Source organism: Mastomys coucha, unplaced genomic scaffold, assembly GCF_008632895.1.
Source record: "Mastomys coucha isolate ucsf_1 unplaced genomic scaffold, UCSF_Mcou_1 pScaffold21, whole genome shotgun sequence".
NCBI classification, from domain to species: domain Eukaryota; kingdom Metazoa; phylum Chordata; class Mammalia; order Rodentia; family Muridae; genus Mastomys; species Mastomys coucha.
Genome location: NW_022196904.1, coordinates 89,575,268 through 89,588,099, shown reverse-complemented (window position 1 = coordinate 89,588,099; position 12,832 = coordinate 89,575,268). Strand labels below are relative to the sequence as shown.

The 12,832-nt window shown below is 37.6% G+C and overlaps 1 protein-coding gene and 1 pseudogene across 3 annotated transcripts in view; one reads left to right on the top strand and one right to left on the bottom strand.

The window, feature by feature from the left end:
* Nucleotides 1-12,832, bottom strand: part of Rab6a (RAB6A, member RAS oncogene family) — a 41,997-nt gene that overhangs the window by 8,624 nt on the left and 20,541 nt on the right. The window contains exons 2-6 of one of the 2 annotated variants that reach the window (XM_031387549.1): nt 9,416-9,474; nt 7,608-7,661; nt 5,893-5,998; nt 3,760-3,871; nt 1,013-1,106 (exon numbers count right to left, since the gene is read on the bottom strand). In XM_031387549.1, the coding sequence (XP_031243409.1) occupies nt 1,013-1,106; nt 3,760-3,871; nt 5,893-5,998; nt 7,608-7,661; nt 9,416-9,474 (425 nt within the window). Of the gene's footprint in view, nt 1-1,012; nt 1,107-3,759; nt 3,872-5,720; nt 5,827-5,892; nt 5,999-7,607; nt 7,662-9,415; nt 9,475-12,832 lie in introns of both variants that reach the window. The other variant, XM_031387548.1, reaches the window with a different exon arrangement.
* Nucleotides 11,960-12,824, top strand: LOC116104094 (annotated as a pseudogene). Its single transcript, XR_004123697.1, has one exon. The product of XR_004123697.1 is annotated as a nuclease-sensitive element-binding protein 1 pseudogene (transcript).

Genomic DNA, 12,832 nt, shown 5'->3' with positions numbered 1-12,832 from the left:
AAAGGAAGTCAAAGGAGAAACGCAGAGCAGAACCTGGAGGCTGGAGCTGATGCAGAGCTGATGGAGGGGTGGTGCTACTTACTAGATTACTCCTCATGGTTTGCTCAGCCTGTTTTCTTACAGCATCCAGACCCACAAGCCCAGGGGTGACATTACCCACAGCAACCTGGACCTCACATCAATCGAGAAAATGTACCATAGGCTTGCCAATCTTATGGAGCTTTTTCTCAATTGAGGTTCCTTCTTCCAAAATCACTCTAGCCCATGTCAAATTGAAACAAATTTAGTCAGTACACTCTATCGCAAAATAATAATAATAATAAAACAAAAAGAAAGAAAAAAAAGTGGTCAGCAATTCTAATAAATCCGACCATTCCTCTGTAATTTTGGCAAGCATGATTTTGGCAGACTTATAGGAAAACAGCTTGATAATATCCACCCACCCAGGAAAAAAAGAAAGACAAAAACAAAACAAAAAAATCCCTCTCCTTTTGTAAAGTTTAAATAGAGTGTACTTCCTCTTCCTTCCCCTCCCTCCCTTCCTTCCTTCTCTGAGACAGGGTTTCTCTGTGTACCCCAATTGTCCTGAAACTTGCTTTGTAGAACAGGGTGTCCTCGGACTCACAGAGACCTGCCTGCCTCTGTCTTCCATGTGCAGGGTTTAAAGGTGTGCACCACCATGCCTAGCTATACTGTACTTTATAGAAAGCAAGTACTATTAGTTTTCCTATATTAGTCTTGACTACCAAATAAAGAAATCAGGAAAACCAGAAATACTGTAATCATAATGAATTTGTTATCCTGTGTGTAATCTGAACAGTTTGGTATTTCCTTTTTACAAAAACTATGCAACAGATATATTTTTTAACTCTCTGAAAATATATTTCTAGGTCATGAATTCTCATTGCTGTTGCTAATTGAAAGAAACTTTTACACTAAAAAATAGCTTACTCACAATTATTTCACATTTTTATAAATTAGGAACAAACATTCACACTCAAATCACACTTACCTGCTTTACATTGTATCCTGCTTTTGCACTGGTTTCAATAAACATAACATTCAGCTCTTTGGCTTTCCTCTCTCCCTCCTCAATTGACACTTGCCTATAGGAAAGATTTTAAAAAGACAAATTCTTATTTTTGAAAAATGAAGTCATAAAACTATAAACCATGTTCTATTGGTGCTGGCTATAGAAACAGCCATTTGTTTGAAAACATAACTATGTGTAGCACTCAAGAACTGTACCTGTCTGTGTCTATGTGTATGATATATTAAGTTCTCTCCCCTAGAACTGGAAATTGAACTTAGGGTCTTACATAAGCTGGGTTCTACTAATGAGCATATACAGTTTACTGACTTTAAAAAAAATCCTTCATTTATTTCATGTGTATAGTGTTCTGCCTGCATATATGTATGTTTACCAATTACATGCCTAGTATACACAGAGGCTTTCAGAAGAGGGCACTGGAACACTTGGAACTAGAGTTACAGATGGTCATGAGCCACGTGTGTGCTAAACTCACGTCCTCTGGAAGAATCGCCGGTACTCTTAACCACTGAGCTATTTCTCCAGCCCGTTAATCAAATTGTGTGTATCTGTGTGCATGTGTGTAAAAAGAATTTCAGGCTAGGGGTGGCAGCACATGCCTTTAAAACCAGCATTCAGGAGGCAGAGGCAGGAGGATCACTGAGCTTAAAGTCAGCCTGTTCTACAGAGAGTTTCAGGACAGCCAGAGCTACACAGAGAAACTGTCTTGAAAAAGGCCAGTGAAGATAGACAGGGCCTCATGTAGTCCAGGATGACTTCGAACTTCTGATCTCCCTGTCTCAACTTCCCAAAGTACTGGAATTACACAAACATGCTATCATGCCAATTTTTTATATAGTGCATTTGACAGAACCTAGCAAGCCCTCCATGAACTTAGCTACATTATTAACCCACAATTTAACAATCTGTGTGTGTGTGTATGTATGCAGTTGCTTGTGACTGTACCTGGGTGAATGTGTACCAAAAACTGAAAAGAAGAAGGTATGCTTCCTTATATAGAGTTCTCTGCCCCGTAGCAGTCCCAGCAATCCTCTTGCCTTTGTAGCCCCAACATCGGAGTTACAAACAAGGCATGGGCCATGGTTGGCTTTTTATGCATTAGTAATCTGAACTCAGGTCCTCAGATTTGCACAACTACTCCTCTTCTCCACTGAACCATCTCCCTAGCCCCATAAAACTAAGATTTACTTTACTAACGTGTTTTTATTTGGCTGAACTCATTGAATGTTTTTGTTTTGAGACACAACCTCACACATCCCTCGCTGGCTTAGAACTTGCTAGCCCAAGATGATTTTAAATTTCTCATCTTCCCACCTTCACCTCTCCAATGCTGGGATTACATGTACCATCACTCTAGGTTTTAAGCAGTGCTAGGGTCAAAAACACAGGCAGGTTTAATCCCAGCACTTGGGAGGCAGATGGATTTCTGAGTTCGAGGCCAGCCTGACCTACAGAGTGAGTTCTAGGACAGCTGGGACTATACAGAGAAACCCTGACTCAAAAAAACAAAAAATAAAACAAAACAAAAAAAACCCACAGGCAGGACCTTGTGCCTGTTAGGCAGGTAAGTACTCTACCCTCAGCCCCAATCTTTTGATTTAAAAAACACTTATTTGTCCATATATGTATATGGGCATATGTGTACAAGTTTTCTCCTTTCATCACATGGATCCCAGGGATCAAACTCAGTACATCCAGCTTCATGGAAAGTGCCTTACCTCCTAAGCCATCACTAGTCTGCTCCTCTTTTTCCTTTTAAAATGTTAGCAACTGAACTGCATGTAGTGGCTTATCACTATAACCCCAAATCTCAAGTAAGAGGCAGTAGGATCTAGAGTTCATGGCCAGTCTGGTCTGTAGGAGTTCTAGGCAAGCCTGGGTTTAAGAGTAAGGCCCTGACACAAATATGCACCCATAACAAACAAATCTTAAGATGTCTACCATTGAGCTACATCCCAACCTCTTCTTACCTGTCTTAAAAAGAGAAAGATTACTTTTCAATTATACTAATTCAATTTTATTTCTGCCATTAAGCAGAAGTATGCTTAACATCTGCATAATTCTTTACAAATAAACTACATTACAACATTTTAGTTAACAGCATGAGTTCATCACCTGAATTTCAATATCCAACCCATGAATGAAGTAATAAGTAGTAAAAGCTTCACTTACAAATTAAACAGCGTGGTCAAGACTAAACCAGAAAGCACAGAGAATTCTGAAAGCCATTCATATGGAAGCTATAGTGAATGTCAATATACTTTGTATCTTCTGACTTGAATGAGCTTTGCTCATTTGACTAAGGTATTACAACTAAGCTATTCATACTCAGCTAAACCTGGAACAACCACACAATCAAAAACCACACGAAACGAACACACACAGACCACATTGGTGAATTATAATGAAATTATGTGACTGCTTTATTATAGTACTACAAGGATGTGTGCCTAATCATTGAGAATATTTTTTTAAGTGTAGTTATTTGGGTAGCGTGCTCCACTTAAGTATAAAATATTTGTTGGCTTCATGTAACAATTCTGTAAAAGTTGTTCATGGGCTTACACAAAAGTTGTTTAATTTTTATACTTATATTTCAGATACCACCCTAAAAATAAAATGAAATCTCTCCTTTTCAAAAGCATTTTTTTTTGGTAAACAAACATGTTATTTAACATAGAAGTTAAGCATTCGGAGTTATTTCTTACCTCTTATCAGCAAGATCTGTTTTATTTCCTACTAGCATGATGATGACATCACTTCCTCTTTCTGTTCTGACATCATCAATCCATTTTGTAGTTTGCTGGAATGAGTTAACATCTGGCATTGAGAGTAGACAGAGGGATTAGTGTTACTGAAAATGCCTCCCCCGTGAAGGACACTTCCCACAAATACCCTAAAAGAGGGAAAGGGGACAGCACATTAAGACCCCATTTTTAATGTGCCTACAACGTAACTCCATGTTATCTGATTACAACTGTCAGTGATCTAAATGAGTCTGAGGAAAATAAAATCCTCAATGTTCACGTTGGAGAAAAGTTTTTTCTTGACAATGACCAAACTATTATAAAGCACTACATAATTATGAAAATAAAAAGCTTTCTGATAATTAAGGACAGTTACAGCAGATAATATGGTGTTACATTGCCACAATGCTTTTTTTGATCATTTATACTAATACATACCAAACATGACAAAGAAAGCATTTCAAAAGTATGTCAGCCAGGAAGTCCCAACACATCCAGAAAATTCATAAAGCCTTTCTATAGCTTTCAACACCACTGTGCTTGCATTGCTTACTCAGTTTGTGATCACTTTAACCTTATTTTAAAAATCCTTTCTTCTGCCTCTACTATCTCTTCCTGGGATTAAAATGTGATCCACCAGGCCCGTTTCTTACATTTGTTTTCTATTAGAATCCATGTGAAATGACCTTAACTTAATCAGTTTGATATACCAGGCTCACTTCTAACTGAATTCACCCTTTCTAAATATTGGATTCTAGCTAGAATATTTTAATATTTTTTAGCAGCTAAACTAACAAATTTAGTAGTATTTTAACCACATTTGTGGAATTTTAAAAGAAAACCATGACAAGCTTCACTTGCTTTGGTTAAAGTAAACACAAACACTTTAAAGCAGCAAAACAGGTCAATGCATTATAATGAAAATTAATTTTTTTTAAAACAAGCAGCAACCTAAAGTAAAGCTGCAAGAGAAGACTGCATGAAGCACATATCCAAAAAAGTTTTTTTTTTTTTTAAAAAAAAAAAGAAGAAAAGTATATCTCAGAATATAATCTAATTTTGCCACTTAATTACTGTTTAGTAAGACTTTTGGCTGAGCACACAAAAATGTCTATTAATATTATGACTAGTTCAAGTGAGTCGCTTGTATGTGGTATTTTTACATGAGTCCAGGATGCTACATAATCTTGACTTTCCTATAAGTTATGGACTAGTGTATAGAATGATGTCAAATATTGCCTTACAAGTATAATAAAACAATTTACACCAGAGAGCAGTCACCAATGCTCCATGGGAATTTATAATCACTTAAAAGACTGAAGGCATTCAGGTTTTGAAGAAAAACAAACTTTCATTTCCCATTAAATTTTTTTCTTGGAGAAAAATGAAAGTGTAATTTGTTACCAATAAAGAAAAATCATTTACAAAATGCACATATTCAAGCAAAAATGGCTAACAGAAAATATACATTATGCTTGTTTTTCTCTATATAAGAGAATGAGTGGAAGAGGGAAGCAGAGAAAATGCTAGCTAGCAGAAACTTTTAAAAGCCTCAACAGAAGTCATGAAGGATCTGGAAAACTTGGCAACAGGCTTAAATACAGATTATCTTTGAAATCTGAGATAGAGTAAGGAATAATATTCCTTTAACTTTAATTATGGGATAGTTTATGGATAGTTTATGAAATCCTTGAAACAGAATCATAACTGGATCCAAAAGACAGTGAAAACTCTGGCACACAGACATTGAGCATACTCATACAAACATGGAGGCAAGGATTTCTGACTTTGCTATTCTGGGATACAGTTTGCTATGATAAAATGTTTTTCATGCCAGTAAGGAAAACAAGCACAAGACAAACATGCATGCAGCTAGGCTAAAGATTGAAAGAAGATTAGAAATGCATAATCCCCCCACTCACTTGTGATATCATAAACAACAACTGCCACAGTGGAGTCACGAATGTAGCTAGGAATCAAGCTCCTGAACCGCTCTTGACCTGCTGTGTCCCATAATTGCAATCGCACCTAACAACAAAATCAGTCAAACAAGCGAGAAAAGTAAGAAAGGTCAACCCATTGCAGTATACCTACTTGTGATATCGTAAACTACTACGGCTGCAGCAGAGTCACGGATGTAACTGGGAATGAGGCTACGGAAACGTTCCTGACCCGCAGTATCCCACAGCTGCAGCCTGATCTGTGGGATGGGAAAAAGTAAATAAAAACAAAACAAAACAAAAACTCCAAAAAATAATACTTAAAAAAAGAAATGATTTTCTTTTTTTGTAACATGAGTGGTAGAAAACTCATGCAGAGGTTTAATGCAGAAGAATGAAAAAAAAACATTAAAAAACTCCTTTCTGAAAAGGCAGCAGTCCTATAAACTTGTTTGTTCTAAAGATATAATCACTGAAAATGATTTGCAAAAGATTTCACAAAATAAATAATGCTTTCTTCAACCCTCCCTGTAAGTTTGAATCTCAGGTGTCTCCCAAATGATCTGAAGTAGATGGTTGATGTTCAAATACTGACCATAAAAGAGAGAATGAAGGTAAATGTTAATGAAAACAACAAGCTATCAGATGATAGAGTCTCTGAGTGAACATGGGTCTATGATTACTGTATTTTGGTTTTCCTACACATTTGTGCCCAGAACAGTATAAATAATGGAGGAGGGAATACAAAAAAGAATCTTACATAAAAATGTTCTTGCCGGGCGGTGGTGGCGCACGCCTTTAATCCCAGCACTTGGGAAGCAGAGGCAGGCGGATTTCTGAGTTCGAGGCTAGCCTGGTCTACAGAGTGAGTTCCAGGATAGCCAGGGCTACACAGAGAAACCCTGTCTCAAAAAACCAAAAGAAAAAAAAAAGATTTAAAAATGCTCTTTACTTTTTTGCTGCCACATCCACATTATAGAAAATCCTAAAAATAAGTCTTCTTAGCCATACAAAGCACTTTCCAAGCTCAAGATTTAAGAAAAGCTATATTACATATGAAAGCATCCAAAAAAATCTCATACTTCAGAAATAAGAAAAAATATTAGAGATGTTTTCTATTTTGGATACATTAACTTATTCACTGTTTTAAGTGATGGTAGATATCTCTTTAAGGAAGAGTAGGCTAAATATAATTGTTTTTCTTTTCATTTTTTTTAAAGATTTATTTATTATTATAAATGACTACACTGTAGTTGTCTTCAGACACACCAGAAGAGGGCATCAGATCTCATTACAGGCAGTTGTGAGCCACCATGTGGTTGCTGAGATTTGGACTCATTACCTTCTGAAGAGCAGTCAGTGTTTTTACCCGCTGAGCCATCTCACCAGCCCAATATAACTGTTTTTCAAAGAAACACTCAACAATATAGAAGATGAAAACTGTGACAGAGATTTCCCCCTATTTGATCACTTTATTACACATTCTATTTTGACAAAGAAAATCTTTAAGTTCACATACTATAAAATCTTTCTGAATGACTTGACTAGTGTTAAAAAGCTAAAATTTCTTCATGAAAATTCCTTTAATTCTGTTATAAATCTGTTGTCCTTTTTCTAAATCAAGATAGCAAAATAAGTCTAAAGACATCAGAAATTTACAAACTAATTCTGGCTTTCTTGTTTTGAATGTTAAATGAAAATAATAGATCGGAGTGACAAAAAAAAAAAAAAAACCTCAATAGTAAATTTTTTCAAGACCTGATTTTGGTAATTTGCTAAGCATTTCTCATGGTGACATTGACTAAGCTGTGATCCTAGTTTTCGAGCCTGAGATGCTGCACAAAACTGCACACTGAAAACATTACTCACGGTTCGATCCTCCAAGTACATTGTTTTTGATAAGAAGTCAATGCCAATTGTTGCCTATAAAACAAAACAAAAGAGTTAGCAAGTAATGATAGTTTGGTGTAGCCAGCAGTTTAGGATAACAAACAGGATTTATGAATGTGAAAGAAATAATAAATACAGACATAGCCACACTTTGGCCAAGCAAGAATGAACATGTCCAATGTTAACTGTTTCCATGTACTAAGCACTCACTCTGTGTTAAAGACTAATTCCTTCAGGCCCTTTATGCGATCAACTCTCATCCTCATTCATGAAAGATAACTCAATTCTCATACTGATTTTTCTTATTACATAGAGAACAAGACAATGGGTTTTGTTTTTGTTTTTGTTTTTTGGTTTTTGGTTTCTTGAGACAGGGTTTCTCTGTGTAGCCTTGGCTGTCCTGGAACTCACTCTGTAGACCAGGCTTGCCTCAAACTCAGAAATCCGACTGCCTCTGCCTCCTAAGTGCTAGGATTAAAGGCATGAGCCACCACGGCCCGGGGATTTTTATATGTATATTTTTACCAGAATATTCAAGTATCTGAATATAAATCTTAGTCTGAGTATCTTAATGTTCCCTAGTCAGAATAGCTTTTATCTGTCCCAACAACAATTTTATGAAATGAATTTTATATTGATGGAAAAATAACCATGCCTAAACTTCCTACATAATGGCTTATTCTGGAACCATAGACAGTCAGAGACCAATAAATATGACTTCCAAGGGAACATAATTCTTCTAATATGGAAACAATATATTAAAGAAGCAAACTTTTTTATCTTTCAATAATAAGTATCTCCTATGATTCAAACACAATGTAAAATATTGTGTGCCTGGTTAAATAATAAAGACATTTATTTATTTATTTATTTATTTATTTATTTATTATATGTAAGTACACTGTAGCTGTCTTCAGATGCACCAGAAGAGGGCGTCAGATCTCATTATGGGTGGTTGTGACCCATAATGACCTTCTGAAGAGCAGTCAGTGCTCTTCCCCACTGAGCCATCTCACCAGCCCCAATAAAGACTTTTAAAAGGCAAAAACTAGGGGAAAAAAAGGTGGACATTAAGGAAGTCTAAATTAAATAGGAAGATAAAGTGACTGGACATGGGGGCTCAAGTGACAGCCAGCAGTTAAGAGCAGTTCTCTTTTAGGAAAGCATGTTCAATTCCCAGCCTTCACTTGGTGGTAGCCAACCATCCTTAAACTCCAGTTTCAGTGGATCTAATGCCCTATTCTGATGCCCATAGCACAAAAACATGCACATACATACATACATACATGCAAGCAAAACACCCACACATAAAATAAAATGGATAGATTTCATTTTAAAAGAAAAGGAGGAAAAAGGAAAAAAGCAGCTATGTGTTGGCATGTCTCTCCTTGCTTACAATCTACTGACAAGTTATGTGAACTTGTTAGTCCACTGTAAAGTTTCCCATCATGATGGCCTAAATTTTCTGATGTCATAAGCTAACATAAATTCTCAAAAAGAAATCTCAAGACTTGGATAAGTTGTCTATTTAAAAAAAAAAAATCTAGTATCACATCTAATTCCCTCTCAGATGACAGTAAAAATGATTTTTCAATAGACTTTGAAATAAGTAACTGACTAATAAGGTTATGACTATGGGCAAGATCACTTATATTTTATATAATTTACACATTATACAAAGCACTTTTATATCTATGGCTGCATGCAAATGAAAACACTTTTAAAAATACTTTAGATGTTCCTCTTAACATTAAGAGATAAACTATAAATTGGCAAAAACAAAATACCTGATAGGTGTTGTCAAAACTGTCATACATGAATCTGGTGATCAAGGATGTCTTTCCAACTGAAATGAAAAAGAGAGAAATATGCTTAGTGAACATATTAAGTACATTCAGCTCCCAGGCATTGCTCAAAGAATTGCAATTAAGTTAAATGGGAAATATATTCACTGGTTTTCTCCAAAGTTTGCTGACAGAACTGCCTCAGATACTGATTTCTTTACACTAAAGGCACAGGCAAAAAGTATTTAGCATTGTACAAAATAATGTTGATATTGCAAATTCACAAAAAGCAAAAGCAGGTATTACTTGGTAACAATGGGAGGTGGAAATGAACCAAAAAACAAAAACAGAAAACGAAACTCACACCATCTCATGCTCAATTTGTTTAGTGAATCAAATCCATAGGAATAAAAAGATAAGCAGTGCTGCAATGGGTTATAGGGTTTTAAGAACTAATTTTTTTTTAAATAAGAGTATGCTGCTTTTTTTGTTTTGTTTTTTGTTTTTAATTTATATGAGTACACTGTAGCTGTCTTCAGACACTCCAGAAGAGAGTATATGATTTCATTACAGATGGTTGTAAGACACTGTATAGTTGTTGGGAACAGAACTCAAACAGTCCTGCGATGGGTTAACAGGGCTTTAAGAACTAGACTATTTTCTATGAGTGCACTGTAGCTGTCATTAGATACACCAGAAGAGGGCTTTGGAGCCCATTACAGATGGTTGTGAGCCATTTCTCTAGCCCTACAATTCTAATTTTTGCTAATAGCCCAGGCTGGCCTTAAACTCACAATGTAGCCTGAATTGGCCTTAAATTTTTGGTCATTCTCTTGCCTCAATCTCTGGAGCAAGGGATTATTTACATGTGCCAATATGTTTGGCTATAATTCAACTTTGCATTAGAATTTTTAGGTAAAGCACTGCTAGACTGATATAATGAAATGCTGGGAACTTCCTTACTAAGTACATTCTCCAAGAACAAGTACCACATCAAACAACTTTTCTATTTCTCCAGTCACTTCACATAAATTTTAATACAAAACAAATTCAAGATCAAGGTAGACCTGTGAGTTCAAGGCCAGCCCAGTCTACAATGAGTTCCAGATAAGCCAGGGCTACATAGTGAGGCCTTGTTTCAAAAATATCAAAACAACAAATCAAACAAATGTAATAATCCTGGGCTGGAGAGATGACTCAGCAGTTAAGAGCACTGACTGCTCTTCCGAAGGTCCTGAGTTCAAATCCCAGCAAACACATGGTGGCTCACAACCATCCGTAATGAGATCGGATGCCCTCTTCTGGTGTGTCTGAAAACAGCTACAGTGTACTTACATATAATAAATAAATACTTGGGAAGTGGTGGCGCATGCCTTTAGTCCCAGCACTTGGGAGGCAGAGGCAGGCAGATTTCTGAGTTCAAGGCCAGCCTGGTCTACAGAGTGAGTTCCAGGACAGCCAGGGCTCTACAGAGAAACCCTGTTTCGAAAGAAAAATAAATAAATAAATAAATAAACCTTAAAAAAAAAAAAGTAATAACTCTTTAATAAGTTAGAAAGGAACCAGGTTAATAAACTTCTCAAATGCCCCCCAAAATGTAAATATTTTGGGAGAGGATAAAAATCACACCCAGTCATTGACATTTTAGTATAATTTTAAATAAGTTTTCTTTCTTTCTTTCTTTCTTTCTTTCTTCCTTTCTTTCTTTCTTTCTTTTTTAGTTTTTCGAGACAGGGTTTCTCTGTGTAGTCCTGGCTGTCCTGAAACTCACTTTGTAGACCAGGCTGGCGTCGAACTCAGAAATCCGCCTGCCTCTGCCTCCCAAGTGCTGGGACTAAAGGAGTGCGCCACCACCGCCCGGCTTGTTTTCTTTTAAAAAACATGTGTATATATGCCTGCATGTGTATAGGGAAGATATATGTATGTAAATGTGGATGTCTATAAAGGTCACAAGCCACAAATCTACCAGGACTTGGAGTCACTGATAATTGTGAACAGCTCAAAATGGGTGCTGGGAACTGAACTCAGGTCTTCTACAAGAATAGTTAATTATATATTCTTAACCACTGAGCCATTTCTCCAGCTCCAAAAGAAATTGTTTGTTTTTTGAGACAGGATTTCTCTGTGTAGTCCTGGATGTTCTGGAACTCACTCTGTAGTCCAGGCTGGCCTAGAACAGAGATATGTTTGCCTCTGCTTTCTGAGTGCTGGGATTAAAGGTATGCTCCACCATACCTAGTAAAATAAGGAAACCTTAACAACATGTGTAAGAGCTCAATATTCAATACAACAGAATACTCTGAGAGAAAAAGAACAACAACAAAAAACAAAAAAGTCTAAATAAATGGAAAGATACATTATATAGCTGGTTGCCCTTGTAGAAGAGGTTTGATTCCCAACACATACATGGTGAATCTAGTTTCAGGAGATCTGTTTCTCTTCCGGACTCTGCAAACCTCATGCATGTACTTGGTGCACAGATATACATGCAGGCAAAATATGCACACATGAAATAAATAAATAAGTAAATAAATAAACAGATAACCAATGCTAAAAGACTCCCTAAATCACACACAACACAAGCCCTATCATAAAAGCTTTTTGAAAAAACTACAAAATCAATTTTTAAATTTATTTAGAAATACAAGAGTTCGATCGGTAGCGGGAGCGGAGAGCGGACCCCAGAGAGCCCTGAGAGCCCCACCGCCGCCGCCGGCCCCAGTCACCATCACCGCAACCTTGAGCAGCGAGGCCGAGACCCAGCAGCCGCCCGCCGCCCTCAGTGCCGCCGCCACCAAGTCCGGCTCCACGGGCAGCGGCGCGGGTAGTGGCAGCCCGGGCAGCCTCACATCGGCCGCGCCCGCTGGCGGGGACAAGAAGGTCATCGCAACGAAGGTTTTGGGAACAGTTCAATGTAAGGAACGGATACGGTTTCATCAACAGGAACGACACCAAGGAAGATGTATTTGTACACCAGACTGCCATAAAGAAGAATAACCCCAGGAAGTACCTTCGCAGTGTAGGAGATGGAGAGACTGTGGAGTTTGATGTTGTTTAAGGAGAAAAGGGTGCGGAGGCAGCAAATGTTACAGGCCCTGGTGGAGTTCCAGTTCAAGGCAGTAAATACGCAGCAGACCGAAACCATTATAGACGCTATCCACGTCGTAGGGGTCCTCCACGCAAGTACCAGCAAAACTACCAGAATAGTGAGAGTGGGGAAAAGAACGAGGGTTCGGAAAGCGCTCCTGAAGGCCAGGCCCAACAACGCCGGCCCTATTGCAGGCGAAGGTTCCTACCTTACTACATGCGGAGACCCTATGCGCATCGACCACAGTATTCCAACCCCCCTGTACAAGGAGAAGTGATGGAGGGTGCTGACAACCAAGGTGCAGGAGAGCAAGGTAGACCAGTGAGACAGAA